General features: G+C 48.5%; 1 protein-coding gene across 3 annotated transcripts in view; it reads left to right on the plus strand.

Moving 5' to 3' along the window:
- The window catches only part of LOC144508677 (DENN domain-containing protein 3-like), a 128436-nt gene that overhangs the window by 97334 nt on the left and 8298 nt on the right, over window positions 1-22804 (plus strand). For all 3 annotated transcript variants that reach the window (XM_078236923.1, XM_078236922.1, XM_078236924.1), the window contains exons 15-21: window positions 8999-9258; window positions 10906-11079; window positions 12552-12681; window positions 14746-14853; window positions 15357-15493; window positions 19772-19941; window positions 20937-21073. In XM_078236923.1, coding sequence (XP_078093049.1) covers window positions 8999-9258; window positions 10906-11079; window positions 12552-12681; window positions 14746-14853; window positions 15357-15493; window positions 19772-19941; window positions 20937-21073 — 1116 coding nt within the window. The remainder of the gene's footprint in view (window positions 1-8998; window positions 9259-10905; window positions 11080-12551; window positions 12682-14745; window positions 14854-15356; window positions 15494-19771; window positions 19942-20936; window positions 21074-22804) is intronic.

Here is a 22804-nt window from a genome sequence, read left to right on the forward strand (position 1 = left end):
GACATGGGAGACCCCAACACCAACAGGCTCATCTTGAGTCACATATGGGCCATTATCCCTGAGGAAATTAATGGTGGCTCAGGGATTTTTCCAGATTCACACAGCCCAGAAAACCTCCCATTGTCTGGCAGATCTCGGGGCGGGGACTGAGGGAGGCCCCATTTAAATGGTGTCGGGCAACCCTTGGAAAGTTGACACGGGTTTTCCCATCAGTTCTCCTGCCAATGGGCTGAAGACACATCACTGACGCTGAACTCTGTCCATGTGGAACTGGCTGGGCCGTCACAGAATGATACAGAGTCACAGGAACAAACTTTGTCGATTGTTCAGACAGCAAAGGAACTTTCCAAAGTCGTGTACTTGAAGAGGACATTTTGCTGGATTATGGGGAGAACACTGGTGTGCGAAACTAAATGGACTGTTCCTGGCTAGACCCAGCACAGGTAACAATGGCCTATTCCATTCTATCATTTTGTGTCACTTTGGTCCAGCTCTGCACACATCAGTTAGGGCTTTGCTGGGTGAACAGGGGTCTGCCATTTCTCAGAAACTGCCCTTTGAAGCCAAAATGTTGCCTGATTTCAGGAAGAATTTAACTATATCTCTTGGGGCTAAAGGGATCAAGGGATATGGGGGGGAAGGGGGGGATCAGGATATAGAATTTGATGATCAGCCATGATCAAAATGAATAGCGGAGCAAGCTCGAAGGGCCGAATGGCCTCCTCCTGCTTCTAATTTCAATGTTTCAATTACCCACCACCAGCCATCCTCATGAGGATCCTAGTGAAGCCCCACCCACCAGGAAGTACTGGCCAATCAAAGGCCATTATGCCATCAAGCCATTAGCGCCACTGGGAGTGGTGGCTACTCCTGGTATTGCACCCAGCCAAGGCCTGGATCATCACGGGACCCCTGGCCTCAGGACACGGTCAGTCAACCTAATCACAAACCCCAGGGGAGATGATAACTCAATAAAGGTTAGTCAGAAACAAGTTGCTTTAATCAAATAAATGCTGCAGCAAGCTAAAGAGCGATTCATTGCAAATTCTTAAAGGTGATGGAAAGCTGGAAGGATGTTGGTTGCTTCAAGCAAAGGTCCCCCTCTGGCCCAGAAGGTAGAGGGTTCAAACCCTCTTCCAGACTGGTCTGGAAAGGTCCATGCTGTGTAAATGGAACAGCAGCTTCTGGGGATTTGGGTATCTCTCAGTTTCCAGAATTTGAAGATTTGTGTCTGAATAATGGAGAGTCTCAGGGACGAATTATTTGACTCAATGGTAACAGATCCCCCTCTGACCCGGAGGGTTCAAACCCCCTTCCAGACTGTTCCTGGAATTGTTCTGGGACTAAGGCAACTCAGGCCGGGCAATAAATGCTGGCCAGCCAATGACGCCCATGTCCCACAAATGAATATAAAAGAAAGAATATAAGACTGTAAAGTGGAACAGACTCGAATTGTTGTTAGGCTCAAAACCTTGGGCCCTATTTTCCCATTTTGATTCTAAGTGCTGGGCGGAGTTGAATCTGGGAGTGTTTCAGATCCGACTTTTAGACCCGTTCTCAGACGCCCCCATACGCACTCAGCCTGAAAAAATAGCAGCGATTCCGAATCGCGCTGCAGAAGCCTGTGGGCGGGGCTTAACGCGCCCAAAACATTGCAGCTCCGATCGGAGCCTCCAGCTGCGCATGCGCAGTAAAGAAAATAGAAAAATGCTCCCCTGCCACATCGCTCCCGGGCCGGAAAACGCCTCCCCGCCCCCTCCCCCCCCCCCTCCCCCCCATAGACATTGCCCAACCCCCACAACATGACTGACCTCCTTATCTCCCCACCCAACCCCCCCCCCCCCCCCGCCCCACTACCCAGACCGATCGCGGCCCCCTGCCCCCCTTCCACCCCACTGATCACATGCAGAGTGGCAGTGGAGCCCCTTGCGCCCCCCCCCCCCCCCCACCACCAGAGAGCCATCTGATCCGCCTCCCCCCCCCCACCCCCCACCCCCCCCTCCCCACCACCAGAGAGCCATCTGACCCGCCTCTCAGCCCCCACCGATCTGAGTCAGAGAGCTGTTGGAAGCTCTGAACTTACCCCCTCAGAAGCTGGAGCACCCAATTTGAGCGTGTCTGTTTCACGCCGAAGACGGACGGGCGAATGCGGTGGTAAAGGGGGGAGTGCCAGTAAGTTTGGGCGTGCAGCCATTGTCAATTTAAACGCATTCAAATGCATTTAAATGGCAGTCGCGCCCGTTTCGGACGCGGTCCAGATGGTGGCCATTTTCGGCGATTGGTAAAGGGGGAACGGGTGCGAAGGCGGGCGCAGATCGTGCTAATCACCTCACGCCCGACTTTACCAAGTTTTCAAGCCCGAAAACGGGCTCAACACGATGGTAGAATCAGGCCCGTTAACTCCGTTTCTCTTTCCACAGGGGCTGCTCTGTTTTCCCGGCATTTTCTGTTTTGAATTTGTTTCACTTTGTGTTTTTACACTGCACACACAGACCAGGATCAGCCCTCAGCATTGTCTCTTAGCCAGGAAGGACCCACTGTGTCAGGAATAACGTTCCTTCAACTGAGTAAGAGGGGGAGTGGTCCCAAACAGATTGTCCCGGAGACTGGGACAGCATCATAGAATCATAGAATCCCTACAGTACAGAAAGAGGCCATTCGGCCCATCGAGTCTGCACCGACCACAATCCCACCCAGGCCCTACCCCCATATCCACCCACTAATCCCTCTAACCTACACATCTCAGGACACTAAGGGCAATTTTTATCATGGCCAATCAACCTAACCTGCACATCTTTGGACTGTGGGAGGAAACCGGAGCACCCGGAGGAAACCCACGCAGACACGAGGAGAATGTGCAAACTCCACACAGACAGTGACCCGAGCCGGGAACCGAACCCAGGTTCCTGGCGCTGTGAGGCAGCAGTGCTAACCACTGTGCTACCGTGCCGCTCCTTCTGGGAATATTGGTTTCAGGGGGTGGTGGGGACTGGGTGAGACGGGGTGGGGGGGTGGTGAGGTGGGGTGGGGGAGATGGTGGGGGAGATGGTGGGGGAGATGGTGGGGGTCCTCGGCCTTGGTCATAGACCAGCTCAGACAAGGGAAACGTAACGAGTAAACGCTCAGGTGTAAGTTTGGACACGCCCTGGGGGCAGAACGGAGAGATTTTCAGATGTGACAGATTCTGGCACTGACCCGAATCCTATTCTTTTTTTAATTTATGCAGGGCCGCCTAAAAAGGAAAATTCCAAGAAGAGAAAGACTAAAAGAAAATAAAATCTCAGCAAGCTCCTTAAAACACAAACTTGCTCAACCTCTTGTGATTTTATTCTTCATAACTTAGATGCTTAGATTCTCTTAGTTAGTTCTCAGTTTAAGCATACAGGCTCCGAACCCCCCCCCACCCCGCCCAAATCCGGCCTCCCACTCATTAACGGGTCTACCCAGTCCCCCGCATGGCCGCTGCCAGGGAAAGCTTTGACACATTGGCAAAAGAACAACAGCCATTCAGAGTCCATACCCCAATCAGGCAGCCTGCTCCCTCCAAACACCTCCTAATGAGAGGCCCACTGCCTATCTGAGGCCCTGACTGCAAGGATGGGTTGCCCCAGAATAGCCCAAAAATCAGGCCTGGAGGTAACCTGGTATCAATGTGGGAATTATTGCAAAAATACTCGTGTGAGCAGGGAGAGAAAGAGATCCATCTAAACCTGGCCACTCCCTCCTCCCCACAGCCCACATACATCAAACCATACATACATTCCGGGGATAATGATGCAGCTATATAAGACCCTCGTCAGACCCCACTTGGAGTGCTGTGCTCAGTTCTGGTCGCCTCATTACAGGAAGGATGTGGAAAAGATTGAAAGGGTGCAGAGGAGATTTACAAGGATGTTGCCTGGATTGAGTGGCATGCCTTATGAGGATAGGCTGTGGGAGCTCGGTCTTTTCTCCTTGGAGAGACGTAGGATGAGAGGAGACCTAATAGAGGTATATAAGATGTTGAGAGGCATAGATCGGGTGGACTCGCAGAGGCTTTTTCCCAGGGTGGAAATGGCTGCTACGAGAGGACACAGGTTTAAGGTGAGGGGGTAGATACAGAGGAAATGTGAGGGGGAAGTTTTTCACACAGAGGGTGGTGGGCGAGTGGAATTGGCTGCCGTCAGTGGTGGTGGAGGCAAACTCAATAGGGACTTTTAAGAGACTCCTGGATGAGTACATGGGACTTAACAGGATGGAGGGTTATAGGTAGGCCTAAAAGGTAGGGATGTGTTCGGCACAACTTGTGGGGCCGAAGTGCCTGTTTTTGTGCTGTAGTTTTTCTATGTTTCTATGTTTCTAAAATCCCCAAAATGCTAGGCTCCAGAAACACAGTCAGGTGTCAACACGGCTGCCCAGTGCGGAAGGGAATGCTGCACTGTCCAAGGTTCCGACTGCCTGTATGAGGCCACAGGTCAGATGTTAAAGATGCTTCAGGGCTATTGAAAGGAGAACAGAACTTTCCAGATGTCTCCAGCTGACAATCTGATCATTCAATTCAGTTTTCCTGGTACACAATATACAATGGTTTGTACATTGTGTACCAGGAAAACTGTGCCCACTGGCAGAAGGGTTGAAAACAGGGAACACTTATTTAAGGGGATTGGCAAAAGGAGCAATGGCAACATGAGGAAAAATTATTTTCCACAGTGAGTGGTTAGGATCTGGATTGTACTGTCTGAGAGTGTGGTGGAGACAGATTCACACAGTGAGTGGTTAGGATCTGGAATGTACTGTCTGAGAGTGTGGTGGAGACAGATTCACACAGTGAGTGGTTAGGATCTGGAATGTACTGTCTGAGAGTGTGGTGGAGACAGATTCACACAGTGAGTGGTTAGGATCTGGAATGCACTGTCTGAGAGTGTGGTGGAGACAGATTCACACAGTGAGTGGTTAGGATCTGGATTGCACTGTCTGAGAGTGTGGTAAGGAGGATGTGCAGGATATTCTGGAGGGTCTGAAAATAGATAAATCCCCTGGTCCGGATGGGATTTATCCAAGGATTCTCTGGGAGGCAAGAGAAGTGATTGCAGAGCCTCTGGCTCTGATCTTCAGGTCGTCGTTGGCCTCTGGTATAGTACCAGAAGATTGGAGGTTAGCGAATGTTGTCCCATTGTTTAAGAAGGGGAACAGAGACTTCCCCGGGAATTATAGACCGGTGAGTCTCACTTCTGTTGTCGGCAAGATGTTGGAAAAAATTATAAGGGATAGGATTTATAGTTATTTGGAGAGTAATGAATTGATAGGTGATAGTCAGCATGGTTTTGTGGCAGGTAGGTCGTGCCTTACTAACCTTATTGAGTTTTTTGAGAAAGTGACCAAGGAGGTGGATGGGGGCAAGGCAGTGGACGTGGTATATATGGATTTTAGTAAGGCGTTTGATAAGGTTCACCATGGTAGGCTTCTGCAGAAAATGCAGATGTATGGGATTGGGGGTGATCTAGGAAATTGGATCAGGAATTGGCTAGCGGATAGGAAACAGAGGGTGGTGGTTGATAGTAAATATTCATCATGGAGTGCGGTTACAAGTGGTGTACCTCAGGGATCTGTTTTGGGGCCACTGCTGTTTGTAATATTTATTAATGATCTGGATGAGGGTATAGTTGGGTGGATTAGCAAATTTGCTGATGACACCAAAGTCGGTGGTGTGGTAGACAGTGAGGAAGGGTGTCGTAGTCTGCAGGAAGACTTAGACAGGTTGCAAAGTTGGGCCGAGAGGTGGCGGATGGAGTTTAATGCGGAGAAGTGTGAGGTAATTCACTTTGGTAGGAATAACAGATGTGTTGAGTATAGGGCTAACGGGAGGACTTTGAATAGTGTGGAGGAGCAGAGGGATCTAGGTGTATGTGTGCATAGATCCCTGAAAGTTGGGAATCAAGTAGATAAGGTTGTTAAGAAGGCATATGGTGTCTTGGCGTTTATTGGTAGGGGGATTGAATTTAGGAGTCGTAGCGTTATGTTGCAACTGTACACAACTCTGGTGCGGCCGCACTTGGAGTACTGTGTGCAGTTCTGGTCCCCACATTACAGGAAGGATGTGGAGGCTTTGGAGAGGGTGCAGAGGAGGTTTACCAGGATGTTGCCTGGTATGGAGGGGAGATCCTATGAGGAGAGGCTGAGGGATTTGGGATTGTTTTCGCTGGAAAGGCGGCGGCTAAGAGGGGATCTTATTGAAACATATAAGATGATTAGAGGTTTAGATAGGGTGGATAGTGATAGCCTTTTTCCTCTGATGGAGAAATCCAGCACGAGGGGGCATGGCTTTAAATTGAGGGGGGGTAGTTATAGAACCGATGTCAGGGGTAGGTTCTTTACCCAGAGGGTGGTGAGGGATTGGAATGCCCTGCCAGCATCAGTAGTAAATGCGCCTAGTTTGGGGGCGTTTAAGAGATCCGTAGATAGGTTCATGGACGAAAAGAAATTGGTTTAGGTTGGAGGGTCACAGTTTTTTTTTTTAACTGGTCGGTGCAACATCGTGGGCCGAAGGGCCTGTTCTGCGCTGTAATGTTCTATGTTCTATGTTCTATGTCTGAGAGTGTGGTGGAGACAGAATCAATCATGTTTCTCAAAAGGGGAATTGGATATTTATCTGAAAAGTGAACATTTGCGGAGTTCTGGAGAAAAAGTGGGGAGTTTTTTTTTACATTTGTGGGAAATGGGTGTCGCTGGCTGGGCCAGCTTTTATTGCCCATCCCTCGTTGCCCTTGGAGGGCAGTTGAGAGTCAATCACATTGCTGTGGCTCTGGAGTCACATGTAGTCCAGACCGGGTAAGGACGGCAGATTTCCTTTCCTAAAGGACATTAGTGAACCAGATGGGTTTTTATGACAATCAACAATGGTTTCATGGTCATCAGTAGATTCTTAATTCCAGATATTTTTTATTGAATTTAAATTCCACCAACTGTTGTGGCGGGATTCGAACTCAGCTGAGTTTCTGGATTAATAATGTAGCAAAAATACCACTTGGCCATCGCCTCCCCTGATGGCACAGTGTGGCAAACAGGACTGCAGATTGATGGTTTGAAGCCTCTCTGCCAAGATTAGGGAGGGCACATCTTGGAGCAATGTAGATATTATAATTCAAACAGGAATTGTAAAACTCCCGCTCCAGAGAGGTGTGCATTATGGTTTAGGTTTAACAGTTAACTGTGCAGTTTCTGACATCACCCACACACCAGCCCCGTGATCAGGTGAGCTAAGAAGCAAAGACATGTGGGAGAAAGGCAGGGGCAAGAGAATTAAGATGATGTACTGTTGTTTCCTATTGTTTGATGACCCTGCACAATTTGTTACTGGAACCATCTTTATGCTTTGGAACTGGGTTAGGAACCCCATGGTTGGAGGTCTCGCACTCATCCACCCATCCAGAGTTAGCAGCTTAGGGCAAGGGGTCCACAGTGAAGGGTTTGGTGCAATTTACCCAAGTTTGGGTTGTGGGTTTGTGTCCATTGGGATGAGGGTGGGTTTATTATCCCCATTTCCAATACAGTGAAGCATAAATAAAGGCGAGAGACTGTGGAGAAGCAACGGTACAGAAATTGCTCAAAGCCCATGAACTTAATAAAATATATTCAATCTAACCAATGACATGTTGCCTTTTATCTGAAGAAAGTTGGAGTACAAAGAGGAAAGAGTGTGCTTCAATTATAGAGAGACTCGGTCAAACGCCATCACGAGTAACTCGTCAGCTCCAAGTACTGAATCTCAGGGAAAATATATTGGATTTGGAGAGAGTGCAGGTTCAGTGCAATGATACCAGGACAAAGAGGGTTAGATGATGAGGACAGCTTGCTTCGACTAGACTGGGAATCCTATAGGTCAGAAAATTGGGGTGATCTAATTGAGGGGTGTAAGATGACGAAAGATTTGATTGGATGGATAGAGAAGAACTGTTTCCTACATTCGAGCTGTCCAGAACAATCTTGGAGTTAGAGCGAGGTTGTTCAGGATTGAAATCAGGAAGCAATGTTTCACACAACCGGGAGTGAAAACCTGGAACTCTGTCCTGCGAAAATATCTTGAAATTTCCAAACTGAGATTGGTAGATTTTTGTTGGTTTCAATCATTTGTTGGCCATGTCTTAGCTCACACCCAGTCCGGTTCCCCACCACCCGCTGCGCGCACTGACTGACTTCACTTCCCAGTCAAGCAACACTCTGATTTTAAAATTCCCATCCTTGTTTACAAGTTCCTCTATAGCCATACTCCTTCCCTATTCCTGGAATCTCCTTCAACCTCACAACTCACCAAGATATCTGCGCTCCTCCAACCTCACAACCGTCCGAGATCTCTGCATTCCTCCAACCTCGCAACCCTCCGAGATATCTGCGCTCTTCCAATCTCACAACCCTCCGAGATATCTGCATTCCTCCAACCTCTCAACCCTCCAAGATATCTACGCTCCTCCAACCTCACAACTTTCCGAGATATCTGCACTCCTCCAACCTCACAACCCTCCGAGATATCTGCGTTCCTCCAACCTCACAACCCTCCGAGATATCTGCGCTCCTCCAACCTCACAACCCTCCGAGATATCTGCACTCCTCCAATTCTGGCCTTTTGCCCACCTCTGATTCTTAACCTCCCCAGCGTTTGTAAATGTGCCTCCAGCTGTCTGGGCCCAAAACTTTGGAATTCCCTCCATAACCCTCCCTCTTTGACCAAGCTTTTGATCACCTGTCTTAGTATCTCCTGATGTGGCCCAGTGCCTAAGGCTGATTGATCATCACCGCTGTGAAGCACCTTGAAGTGTTTCACTATGTGGAAGGTGGTAGAGCAATGCAGGTTGTTGTTGTATAGTTATTAAAGGATGTGTCGTGAAGGCAGGTAACTAGGGATAAGACTTAGATCACCCAGGATCCACCTGAATGGTGAATCTGGTCAGAGGGGCTGATTTCCCCTCCAGTCCCTTACATTTCTCAGAAACACATTTTCTTTGTCACTCTTGTCTCCTTTCAGGGCAGCAGAAGTTGATTGAGCCAAAGATGTTCAATGAGCTCTACTCCCACTGGAACGAGATTAAATCGGAGCTGGACAGGATCACACTGGCACCAGAGGTCATGAAGAACCTTCTGGAAAATGAGCGTATCTCCAAGGTGTCGAACTCGGTGAAGACCAGCTATGGACTGGGCCGCGTGGTGATGAGTCAGAAGCGTCTGTTTCTTCTGATGGAGGCGCACCCATACTGCAAGGAGATCGCTCGCTTCAGAGACATCGAGGTAGGGTTTGAGGGCAATCGTGGAATTGGTATCTATGGCCAACATCCACTGACTTACCTGCTGCCCCTCAGCTCTGCATTCTCCAAAGCTTCTTTCTACCTTTCTGTATCTCACCCGATTAATAGATCCATCTTCCCCTTCTTCCCTCTTGTTCTCTCTCCCTTCCCAGAAATGTATTTGCCTGACCTGGTTCCACATTCTCACCGCTCTCTGAGTAAAGCGGTTTCTCCTGAATGATGTTGGATTTATTATTGAGGAGAGTTCTGGCCTGTTCCTGATCTCTCCTGATCGATATAACCTCACACTTCTGGGATTAACTTTATAAATTTTCATCTCTCCCATTGACTGTCATCAGAACTGTTCACAATTCTCCAACTGTGGCCTTGTGAAGATTTGATAAAAATATATATAACTGCTGTGCTTTTCAACTCTATCCTTCTGAAAATAAACTCTAGTGCTCAGTCTGTTTCATCAGACAGACAGAGAGAGTCAGAGAGGAGAGAGACAGAGAGGAGAGAGACAGAGAGGTAGAGAGATCGAGAGACTGATACAGAGAGGCCGAGAGACCGAGAGAGACAGAGAGGAGAGAGACAGAGAGGTGGAGAGATCGAGAGACTGATACAGAGAGGCCGAGAGACAGAGAGAGACAGAGAGGAGAGAGATCGAGAGACTGATACAGAGAGGCCGAGAGACAGAGAGAGACAGAGAGGAGAGAGACAGAGAGGTAGAGAGATCGAGAGACTGATACAGAGAGGCCGAGAGACAGAGAGAGACAGAGAGGTGGAGAGATCGAGAGACTGATACAGAGAGGCCGAGAGACAGAGAGAGACAGAGAGGTGGAGAGAGGTAAAGAGATAGAGACACAGAAAGTTAAAAGTAATGTTTATTTATTAGTCACAAGTAGGCTTACATTAACACTGCAATGAAATTACTGTGAAAATCCCCTAGTCGCCACACTCTGGCGCCTGTTCGGGGACACTGAAGGAGAATTTAGCACAGCCAATGCACCCTAACCTAATCAGAGGTAGAGAGACAGAGAGGTAGAGAGAGAGAGACAGAGAAATGGAGAGATAGGGAGACATAATGACAGAGAGATTTAGGGAAGGAGTTCCCGAGGATGGGGCCCAGGCAGCTGAAGGCACGGCCACCATTGGTGGAGAGTTTAAAATTGAAGGAGATAGCTTTCTCAGAGGGATGGATTGCTGGAGGTGAAGAGAGAGGGATGGGGGAGGCCATGGAGGGATTTGAGAACAAGTTTCAGGATTTTGATACTGAAGCATTGTTTGATCAGGAACCAGTGCAACTGAGTGAGTTCAGGGGTCAGAGGGACCTGGTGTAGGTTTCTAAAGTGGAAAGTGGGGGTCATCTGGAGGAGATGATTGTGGCAACACGGTCAGGGAAAGGGAGCACCGGGGATGCTGGGTGAAAGGGAGTTGGTGTGAATTCAAACACATGCAGCAAAGTTCAGAATGAGCTGAATTTTATGGAAGTTAGAAGATGCGAGACCAGCCAGGCGTGCTTTGGAACAGTCCGGTTCAGAGATAACTCACAGAGCAGAGGCAGAAGGAGAATGTCTGCTCCTCACTCCCAGCCAACATCCATGTTCTACATCAGACCCACCTGACACTGTGGCTTTGTGACCCTCAGGAGGTGGAATCTTGCTTACCCGTGTCCATCTTCCCACTGAAGATCCTGGCTCTGAAGATCAAGGTCCGGGATAAGAAGGAGCCTTTCATTGCCAATCTCAAATCAGAGCGGGACCTGTGGAAGGTGATTATCCGGGAGATGTGTGCCGGAAAGTTCCTGGCGGAGAGGCACAAGGTGAGACTAGCGGCAGATAAGAATTGTAATCTCTGCCCAATCAGTGGGACAAACTCTGACCGTGACTTTCTTGTGTATACTCTGCACTTTAGCAGAATGAGAGGTGAACTCATTAAAACTTATAAAACTCTTAAGAAGTCTTAACAGGAAAGATGCTGAGAGGCTGTTTACCCCAGCGGAACAGTCTAGAACACGGGGTCACAGTCTCAGGATAAAGGGTCAGTCAATTAAGTTAAAGTTCATTTATTAGTGTCGCAAGTAATTACATTAACACTGCAATGAAGTTACTGTGAAAATCCCCTAGTCGCCACACTCCGGCGCCTGTTCGGGTCAATGCACCTAACTAGCACATCTTTCAGGCTGTGGGAGGAAACCGGAGCATCTGGAGGAAACCCACGCAGACACGGGGAGAACATGCAAACTCCACACAGACAGTGACCCAAACTGGGAATCGAACCTGGGTCCCCGGCGCTGTGAGGCAGCAGTGCTAATCACTGTGTCGTCCCCGAGAGGAAGGTGGAGCAGGCTCGAGGGGCTGAACGGTCCATTCCTGCCCCTCTGTAGACACACGTTAAGTGAGGCCCCAGGGCCGGTTATTTCTATTTTGTTTGAGGCCCCATTTCCATTTTTCAATGCACTGTCAGAGCTCAGGGTCGGGTGGGAGTTTGGCTGGGGTGGTATGGGGAGGTGGTGTGGGTGGGGTAATGGGGGAGTTGGGGGTGATGGAGGAGGACTGGGGGGTGATGTTGGGGGTTTGGGGGGTGATGTGGGCAGGGTGGTGTGGGTGGGATAGTGGGGGGGGGTTAGGTGTAGGGGGTGTTGAGGGGGTGATGTGGGGGAGTGGGTGGGTGATGCACACATACACACATACGCTGCACCTCCCCCATTTTCTCAGGGGGAGGTGAATGGCCCCGGTGTGGGGAGAGGCACTAACTGCTCATTGAGGTAGCGATGGTGTCCAGGAACTGCCAGCTTCCCACATTCTGGTAAACTATTAAACTGGATGACAGTACCAACCTCGATCATCGAAATGTCTGAGAGGGAGAGAATAACAGCTCCGAATTTCCAATTCACTCTCAGATCTTTATTCACAGTTTCCCCTCTGATGGTGTGGGTCTGCGCTGGGAGCCTTCCTCCAAAACTCTCCACTCCTAACAGAGGAATATCACGGATTGTTCGGCAATGGAGTGGCGCTCCACAGGGCTGTACCTACACCAGGCCCCAGGAGCATCTTCCAATCGGTGTCATTGGCATGACACCCCTGCCCCCCTCCCCTGGTCATTCGGCCCCAAACCAGCACTGAGCGAGGCTCCCCCTATCTTTATGACTCCATCGTTCCCCAGCCTCGGCGGTGCCCAGCGGTGCGAGATAGATGTGGGGATTGAGATACAGAGATTGGTTTGATGGGGCAAGTGTTGGGTCTACTGCCTGCGTGGGACCTTCACTCCGCTTTCTCCCTACTCTCTCTGCAGGATCCTCAATACATTCAGCAAGCAGTCAACAACATCCAGCTCATTAACGCTGTGGCCAAGTGCAGCCTTCACCAGCGATCAATGAGCATCGCCTCCAAGCTGGCGTACCTGGACCACACCGCCGGGGAAGGTAAGCTCAAACCCAGACAGCAGTCACTCCTTGTCTGTTTGCAGTTGCTAATTCGGGGAGGAGGTACAAAGCTCGGAATTGTGTTTATGTTGCACTTCTCACGATCATTTCAACATCCACTCCCCACCATTGGCCTTCAGTGGTTTGTCTGCCAGCCATTGGAAAAAAAGACTTTCATTTCTATAGTCTTCGGAGGCAGAAATCCTTTCACCCGAATCCCTTTATTTACAAACTTGAACAGCGATACACAGAGTGCTCGCAGTCAGCAGTCTACCTCCGGCGGTGCCAGAGGAACTGACACTCCCGGTTAGGTGCAAGGCAAAGACTTCTTGATTGGCCCATCAATTGGATCCTTAATCAGGGAGCTCATACTCCAGTAGGCCAAACACAATGGCCTGATTGAAGTCATTACATATCACACTTTCCAAACCAGCGACCCTCCCAGAGTGCCTTGCTGTCAATGAGGTATGGTCACTATTGCTATGCAGGAACGCAGCAGTAAATTTGCACACAGCAAGATCCCAGAAACAGTGATGTGATCATGACCAGATAATCTGTTTTATCGATGGTGATTGAGGAATAATTTACTGACCGGGAGACCTGGGGAGAACCTCTTGTTCTTCCTCACAGCAGTGGGGGGAATCTTGAGCCTGTGTTAGCGTGAACAACACAGGCCCAAAATCCTGCGGGAATCGGGAAATGACATCCTTGCCGGAGAGATCTCGTTTCCAGATTTTCCACACTCCTCACCCATGATGTAATGAGGTTCCCACCCAAAATGGGCGGAGACCTCATTTCAATGAATTTCAATACTTTTACATCTCATTACAGGAATCGCCTCACTGAACATTAACTCCTCACTGACGTGACGTGACTGACGTCAGCAAGGTTCACAACAGGTTCACAAACATTGGGGCAAATTTGTATTTAGAGTAGATCAGGGCACCTGTGCTCTGTGGAGACAGCTTTACCAGCTCTCTCAGCCCCCTCCCTTCCAGAGTGAGGCTGAAAACCACCCCCCACCACCCATAACCCCCTACCACCCCCCCACCACCACCCCACCACTCGGCTGGAGAGCTGCGTGCCGGGTTTCGCGCCTCAGGCAGCATTCTGTGCACGGAGGGGAAGATTTCATCCATTGTCATTGAATCGTACACATCCACCGGAGACACAGGACGGTGCTGAGTTAACGGCTGGAACACTCCGAATGTCGTACTCCACTGCTGCTAGAGAGAATGGAGAATTTGGCACTCAGCCAAATCCCCATTCACTGCAGCGGGACTGGAGAATCCCAGTCACAGGCGAGGTTAGAGAATTCCCGACCACATCTCAAGTAAAAGGCAGCACAAGCAGGGCTGCACTCCCCCCCATACTGACCCTCTGACAGTGCAGCACTCCCTCAGCACTGACCCTCTGACAGTGCGGCACTCCCTCAGCACTGACCCTCTGACAGTGCGGCACTCCCTGAGTACTGACCCTCTGACAGTGCGGCACTCCCTCAGTACTGACCCTCTGACAGTGCGGCACTCCCTCAGCACTGACCCTCTGACAGTGCAGCACTCCCTCAGTACTGACCCTCTGACAGTGTGGCACTCCCTCAGTACTGACCCTCTGACAGTGCGGCACTCCCTCAGTACTGTCCCTCTGACAGTGCGGCACTCCCTCAGTACTGACCCTCTGACAGTGCGGCACTCCCTCAGTACTGTCCCTCTGACAGTGCGGCACTCCCTCAGCACTCAGCCTGATTTCTGACGAGAGGCTTGAAGTCTGTCACTCAGCGAGTAGACATTCCATGCGTTGACACCATTTTGGACACAATCTGAGATGTATGGATTGTTCCAGAACTGTTGGCTTTGTGGTCGTTAACCAGAAAGATTAAACTTTATCTCAAGGGACAGAGAGCGCCACTGACCTGGACATCATCTGTCATCCTTAATGTGGCTCCACACTCCATTCCACCTTCACACGGAGCAGGTGGACTGTTGAGTGACAGAGTTTGGGTGGAGGGATGAGTGGTCCTCGAGGCAATATATTTTTATTGATTCCATTCATTCTCCACCTCAGAGCCGCCCACTGTGCCAAAGATGACATCGGATGCTCTGAAGCACACCCTTCACCTCTCGGATTCCAATTCTACTCCCTATGCAGTTGATGTCCTCCTCTATGTTCCTGGTAAGTTACTGACTGCATTTCTCCTGGTGTCCACCCGAGCGGCACATCTCGCTTTGCTCTCACTATCATTCCAAGGTGATCCTGTTTGGCCTTCCCAGACAAACTCCCTCCTCACTTGCCAGAATCTTTTTTGCACAAGTGTAAGGGCTGTTTGATTTTCCCCAGGTGATGGCTTTGGGAGTAGAATTCACTGAATGTCTTTGCACTCCTCTAACTCTGGATTCTTTAGCATTCCTGATTTTAATCACTTTCCCAGTAGTAGCCACACCTTCAACTGCTTGAACCCTGAACTCTGGAACTCCCTCTACCTCTCCGACCTCTTTGACCAATTTTTGGTCACCTGTCCTCATGTGATCCTGTGCGATTTGGTGTGAAAGTTCTTTGCTGATGCTCCTGTGAGATGCCTTGGGATGTTTTGCAGTGTTGAAAAGTGCTATACAAATGAACATTGCCGTTGTTTTGTTAATGGTGGAGAGATAAGACTGTGACCTCCTTGTTGCCAGGTAACCTGGACCCATGTGAGTGCACAGACACACACCCGAAGCTATGGTGTGCGTTGAGTGATGGGAGGGTGATGATGTACAACGCAGCCACTTGGATTATGGAGCAGCCACCAATCCAGGCCGGGCGCTCAAAACTGGTGAGTGAGTGGGCGGGGTGAGTGTGTCAACTCCCAGGGAATAACCAGGCCATGTGACCCCCCCACTCTACCCAGTCTCAAAGCCGCTGTCATGCGCCATGTACCATTAGTGAACTGCAATGCCAGAGGGATGAAGTCGAGCTATCACTGCGGCACTTCACAGCTACCTATCCTCGGGAACACACCTGGTCTCCAGTAAACAAGTGCAAGAACCTCGAGGCCCAACTCGCAAATAGAATTGGTCAGCATTTCAATAGAATTAAAGAATCCAACACAGACGGAGGACGTGCATTCAGCAAGGCAGCACTCGCTCTTTCAAAGAATTATCCACACCACACACTCCTGTCCAATGCCCCCGTGTCAGCTTTATCCTTCAGGTATTTATCCAATTGCATTTTGAAACCAATATCGAACCTGTATCCATCCTGATTATCCAGAAACTTTCCCTCATGTCCTCTCGCGCTCCTTCGTCAGTCATTGTAACTCTGTTCCCTTTGGTCAAACTCTCCTGTCATTTCCTTTATTTACTCCATCTCAACATTTGATAACTCTGAAACTTTCTCTGTTCAAAGAGGGACAACTCCAACATCGCCAATAGCCAAGCCTCCAGAGGCGTCGCGGAGGAGATAGCTGCTTTCAAACATCCGCCTCACTCACTCACGCCCCTTCCAACTCCCTAGGACTGAAGAAACATAGAAACATAAGAGAGGGAGGAGGCCATTCAGCCCTTCAAGCCTGCTCTGATTTCATTAAGATCATGTCTGATCATCCAACTCAATAGCCTGATCCCACCTTACCCCATATTCTTTGATCCCTTCAGCCCCAAGTGCTATACCTAATTCCTTTTTGAAAACATACAATGTTTCGGCCTCAACTACTTTCTGTGGTAGTGAATTCCACACATTCACCACTCACTGGGTGAAGAAATTTCACTTCACCTCTGATCTAAACGGGCTGCCCTGTGTCCTCAGACTGTGACCCCTGGTTCTGGACTCCCCCCACCATCGGGAACATCCTTCTTGCATCTACCCCGTCTAGTCCTGTTAGAATGTTACAGGTTTCTCTGAGATCCCCCTTCATTCATCTGAACTCTAGCAAATATAATCCTAACCGGCTCAATCTCCCCTCGTACATCAGTTCAGCCATCCCAGGAAACGACCTGGTAAACTTCTCTGCATTCCCTCAAGAGCAAGAACATCCTTCCTCAGATAAGGAGACCAAAACTGCACACAGTATTCCAGATGTGGCCTCACCAAGGCTCTGTATAATTGCAGCAAGACATCCCTGCTCCTGTACTCAAATCCTCTCGCTATGAAGGTTGTCAGGGTCCTGGACTCAGACCCGCAGGTATATTAAGAAGCCAGACGGACCCCAATATTTTTTCTATTTTAGCATAAATGTGAGCATAGGATATTTCATTCCAGAAGTAATTCCACTGACAAATTCGGGATCTTTATTTGTTACACAATTTAAATAAAGCTTTAACTCTAATTCTAAATGAAGCAGCTGAGCCATTAACAATTAAACAATTAAAAAATGAAAGGAAACAACTCTAATTTCTAACTTATCACCAATTCAGTTCCAAATAAGCAACATTCTCTTACAGACTTAAAGTTCCACTTTAATACAGTTAGCAACCATAAATATACTTGTTATAAGGGGTACAATCTGTCTCGTGACTCTCAGATAGAGATTTCACAGCAGCTTGCAGGTGTCTGTCTTTAAACAAACCTGAACTAGAACTGAAAGCTATTTATCTGCTACAAGTCTAGCTCCTTCTGTTGACTACATTATCACATGACCCTGTCAATCAACCTAATCAAAGCCCCAGGGGAAATCTCCATCAATAAGCAAAAATCCATTAGCTCTCTCCTAACTCAACACTACATGGTTCAGATGAGTAATTATCCTGCTCTCCCAGCATCTGAGCTGCATTTCCACTCAACATACCGACTGCCTGTAAAAAAAAACTGAATCTTAAAATGTTCTCCTGGAACATGAAATATATCAATAGTGCAGTATCATCACAAGGCCAACGTACCATTTGCCTTCTCTACCGCCTGCTGCACCTGCGTGCTTACCTTCAATGACCGGTGCACCAGGACACCCGGGTCTCTCTGCGCATTCCCCTCTCTCAATTTGCACCCATTCGAATAATGAAGTGCCTTCCTATTTTTGCTACCAAAGTGGATAATCTCACATTTATCCATGTTATGCTGCATCTGCCATGCAGATACCCACTCACTTGTCCAAATCACCACTGAAACATCTCTATATTCTCTTCACAGCTCACCCATCCACCCAGCTTTGTTTCATCTGCAAATTTGGAGATATTACATTTAGTTCCCTCATCTAAATCATTAATATATATATACTGAATAGCTGGGGCCCCAGCACTGATCCATGTGGTAGCCCATTAGTCACTGCCTATCATTTGGAAAATCATCCGTTTATTCCTACTCTTCGTTTCCTCTCTGCCAACCAGTTCTCTATACATCTCAATGCACTTCCCCCAATCCCATGCGCTTTAATTTTACACACTATTCTCTGACGTGGGACTTTGTCCAAAGCCTTCTGGGTGTCCGAAAAACCACATCCATTGGCTCCCCCTCATCAACTCTACTAGTTACACCCTCAAAGATTTCCAGTAGATTTAAAGTTTATAGTTTATTGATTAGTGTCACAAGTAGACTTACATTAACACTGCAATGAAGTTACTGTGAAAATCCCCTAGTTGTCAAGCATGATTTCCCTTTCGTAAATCCATGCTGCCTCTGTCCAATCCTGCCAGTGTTTTCCAAATGCTCTGCTATTAAAATCTTTGATAATGGACTCTAGAATTTTCCCCACTACCGACATCAGGCTGACTGGTCTATAATTCCCTGTTTTCTCTCCATCTCCCTTTTTAACTGCATTACATTACATTAGAAATAGTGTCAGAATATACAACACTGAAGCAGGCCATTGGCCCATCTGCTCTGTGTTAATGTGTACGCTCCATATGAACCTGCTCCCATCCTTCTCCATCCCAAACATCTCAATATATCCTTCTTTTCCTCTTTCTCTTGTGTGTTCATCCAACTTCCTCTGAAATACATCTCTGTTGTTCACCTCAGGGGTACACACTCCCTGTGGGAGCAAATTCCACATTCTCCCCACCCTCTGGGTAAAGATGTTTCTCCTGAATTCTAGATTGGATTTATTCGCGACTATCTTATTTTATAGCCCTGGTTTTGGTGTCCCCAGAAGTAGAAATATCTTCTCTCTGTCTACCCTAACAACCTTTTCATGACGTAAATACTGTGATGATACTGAGCTATTGATATATTTTATGTTTATGGGGACTGTTTTAAAATTCAGTTTTATCTACAGCAGTCAGTATGTCTGGTGGGAATGCAACTCAGATGCTGGGAAAGCAGGATGATTACTCATTGTAGCCATGTTGTGTTTATTCAGGATAGAGCTCATGAACTTTTGTTTTACAAATGGAGATTCCTCCTGGGGTTTAGTTTTATTTAAGGAAATGGCAGTTGGGTTTTGTTTTGGTATACAGGGTCAAGTGATAATTTGGTTCATGGGTGGAGCTAGGTATGTACCAGAGAGTGAAGCAGCTTTCGGTTTCAGTTGCCGGCTGAAGCTGTTTAAAGACAGAAATCTGTAAGCTGCTCTCTCTGCAAAGTCTCTCTGTTAGCTCCAAGGTTTTCTACACTAATTTATAACAAATATGCCTGAGATTGCTAACTGTATTTAAAGTGGGTTTTAATTCTACAGGAATAACGTTGCTTATTTGGAACTGAAACAGTGATACGTTAGAGATTAGAGTTGTTTCTTTCATGTTTAAAGATTGTTCGACAGTTAAGAGTTAAACTGCTTCATTTTGTCAGAGTTATATTTAAACTGTGTTAGGAATAAAACTTGTTTTGATAAAAAGATGCCAAATTTCTCAGCGGAATTACCCCTGGACTGGAACAACCTTTTCTCACATTTCTGCCAAAATGGAATCATTGTTGAGGTCTAGTCTGGCTTCATTATCTACCTTAGGGTTCTGGTCCGGGATCTTAACCATAACTCCAATAGGTAGAAAAAAGAAATACTTAGCAAAAATGCCAGAAACCTTCAAAGGTATAAATTTACCCGGTTTGTGCCCCACACCCACCCAGGCAGTGATCCATCATAACCCCAGAGAGATGCCCAAAGCTGGTACATGAGGGAAGAGATAAAGGCCCAATCCCCGGTGCCCAATACTCATGTGATCTCTTTCTCTCTCTCCCGGTGTAGAACTGTATGATTGGGGTCGGGCGTGAGCAGGTGTGGCTTGGATCGGAGGATTCCTTCATTTATATCATCGATGCACTTAACATGACCTGCAACAAGAGGCTGGTGGGACATCGGAATCAGGTGTCGGACATGGTACAGGAGGAGACGGAGGAAAGCGGGGACAAAACCAGGTGATCCAAACAAACCCCCAATACCTGACCCCCAGCTCTCCCCCACCCCGCACCCCGCTTCGCCAACCCTCCCACCGCCACCCCCATCCGCCTCCCGTAAAGTCAACTCAGAATTCTCATTCACTAAAGTGAACGTTGAAACGAACAGAGAGTCCTCACAGTGTCCAGAATGTTAACCATGAAACCATTAGATTGTTGTAAAAGCCCATCTGGTTCATTAATGTCCTTTGGGGAAGGAAATCTGCCGTCCTTACCTGGTCTGACCTACATGTGACTCCAGAGCCACAGCAATGTGGTTGACACTTAACTGCCCTCTGAAATTCACAGTAAGTCTCACAACACTAGGTTAAAGTCCAACAAGTTTATTTGGAATCACGAGCTTTCGGAGCGCTGCTCCTTCATCAGGTGAGTCACCTGATCACTCACCTGATGAAAGGGCAGTGCTCCGAAAGCTCGTGATTCCAAATAAACCTGTTGGACTTTAACCTGGTGTTGTGAGACTTCTTACTGTGCCCCACCCCAGTCCAACGCCGGCATCTCCACATCTCTGAAATTCAGTTGAAGGAAATTGGGGAGTCTACAACTAGAGGGCATAGGTTTAAGGTGAGAGGGGAGACATACAAAAGGGTCCGGAGGGACAAATTGTTTCACCCAGAAGGTGGTGAATGTCTCGAACAAGCTGCCAGAGGTAGTAGTAGAGGCGGGTATAATGTTGTCTTTTGAAAAGTGTTTAGATAGGTTCATGGGTACGATGGGTATAGAGGGATATGGGCCAAATGTGGGCAACTGGGACTAGCTTAGGGGTTAAAAAAGGAGGCAGCATGGACAAGTTGGGCCGAAGGGCCTGTTTCCATGCTGTAAACCTCCATGAGTCTAATACGGGATGGGGAGTAACTGCTGACCCAGCCAGTGAGTTCCAGGTTCCGAAGATCAGAAGAATGCAGTTTATGTGAACAATATTTGGATATTTTAACAGTTTTCTGTTTTCACCCCAGTCAGATCTACTCCTGTAGCCTGGATGGGTCCGTTCTTCTGTGGGACCCGGAAGTGATGGAGATGAAGAGTCAGTTCCAGTTACCCCAGTGTTGGAGGCTGACATCCATTGCACTCCACAATGACCAGATCTGGTGCTGTGAGTATGTTTAGAACCTCAGTCTGCGGAGGTGGGGATTGTGTGAAGAGGGCATGTCGAGATTCTATAGGGAGAAGAGCCCATTGACAGGTCCATAGAACGCCCAGTGTGAGTGCAGCTGCTTCCTCCCTGTCCATAATGTTTTATAGACATGTCAGGAACAAGAAGCTGCTGTTTTATTAACAGTTTTGTTTCACAATGGCACCCCCCATGATCTGGAAAGGACTGCCTCTTCCTGGAGCAGAGTTGCACAGGTGGTCGCTGCCCTCTGGTGGGCATTCCTCATGTTTATGCTTCGACAGTGGCCCTGGGCAGGTCCAGTAAGCATCATCACTGCAGTTAGCACCATTCACGCCTGTCACAGGACAGTGATCAGAAACATAGCTTCATGTTGCTTACACCAAGCTAACCCCTGCGACACGGAGCGTCTCGGATAGATCATTCACTCTGGGTGGGCAGATAGCACTCACATGTCTTCAGTCGAAAGGGTGTGGATTGAAGTCCCATTCCAGAACCTTCCCTACACAAAATCCAGACTTCACTCACAGTGAGGAATGAGGGAGTGCTGCACTGTCAGAGGGTCAGTACTGAGGGAGTGCGGCACTGTCAGAGGGTCAGTACTGAGGGAGTGCCGCACTGTTAGAGGGTCAGTACTGAGGGAGTGCTGCACTGTCAGAGGGTCAGTACTGAGGGAGTGCTGCACTGTCAGAGGGTCAGTGCTGAGGGAGTGCCGCACTGTCAGAGGGTCAGTGCTGAGGGAGTGCCGCACTGTCAGAGGGTCAGTGCTGAGGGAGTGCTGCACTGTCAGAGGGTCAGTGCTGAGAGAGTGCTGCACTGTCAGAGGGTCAGTACTGAGGGAGTGCCGCACTGTCAGAGGGTCAGTACTGAGGGAGTGCCGCACTGTCAGAGGGTCAGTACTGAGGGAGTGCCGCACTGTCAGAAGGTCAGTACTGAGGGAGTGCCGCACTGTCAGAGGGTCAGTACTGAGGGAGTGCTGCACTGTCAGAGGGTCAGTACTGAGGGAGTGCCGCACTGTCAGAGGGTCAGTACTGAGGGAGTGCCGCACTGTCAGAGGGTCAGTACTGAGGGAGTGCCGCACTGTCAGAGGGTCAGTACTGAGGGAGTGCCGCACTGTCAGAGGGTCAGTACTGAGGGAGTGCCGCACTGTCAGAGGGTCAGTACTGAGGGAGTGCCGCACTGTCAGAGGGTCAGTACTGAGGGAGTGCCGCACTGTCAGAGGGTCAGTACTGAGGGAGTGCCGCACTGTCAGAAGGTCGCCTCTCATTCTCCTAAACTCCAATGAGCACAGGCCCAACCTACTCAACCTCTCCTCGTAAGAAAACCCCTCCCTACCCAGCATCAAACTAGTGAATCTTCTCTGGACTGCCTCTTGAGGTTTGATCAATGCAGACCTGGTCCAGACCCCGTGTGCCTCTGGCTCACTCCTGGGTGCAGTGTCTGTATCATCCTGGGAGATGTACCTCCTCTCACAGCCATTGGGAAAGTTTATATTAATATCTGATGTATGAAATGCATTTCAATTTAATTCCATCTCTGTATCTTTTTCTTTTCTTTCAATATCTCCTCCTACCTCACTTTTCATTTCCTCACTCTCCCTCCTTCATTCTCTTGCCTGCTTACCTTTCTCCTTTTTTAATCTTCCACTTCTATTCCCACTTTTCTCTCACACTTTCTCTATTGTTCCCACTTTCTTTCAATCTCCTCCCTCTT

This window comes from Mustelus asterias, chromosome 20, assembly GCF_964213995.1.
Source record: "Mustelus asterias chromosome 20, sMusAst1.hap1.1, whole genome shotgun sequence".
In the NCBI taxonomy this organism is placed as follows: Eukaryota; Metazoa; Chordata; class Chondrichthyes; order Carcharhiniformes; family Triakidae; genus Mustelus; species Mustelus asterias.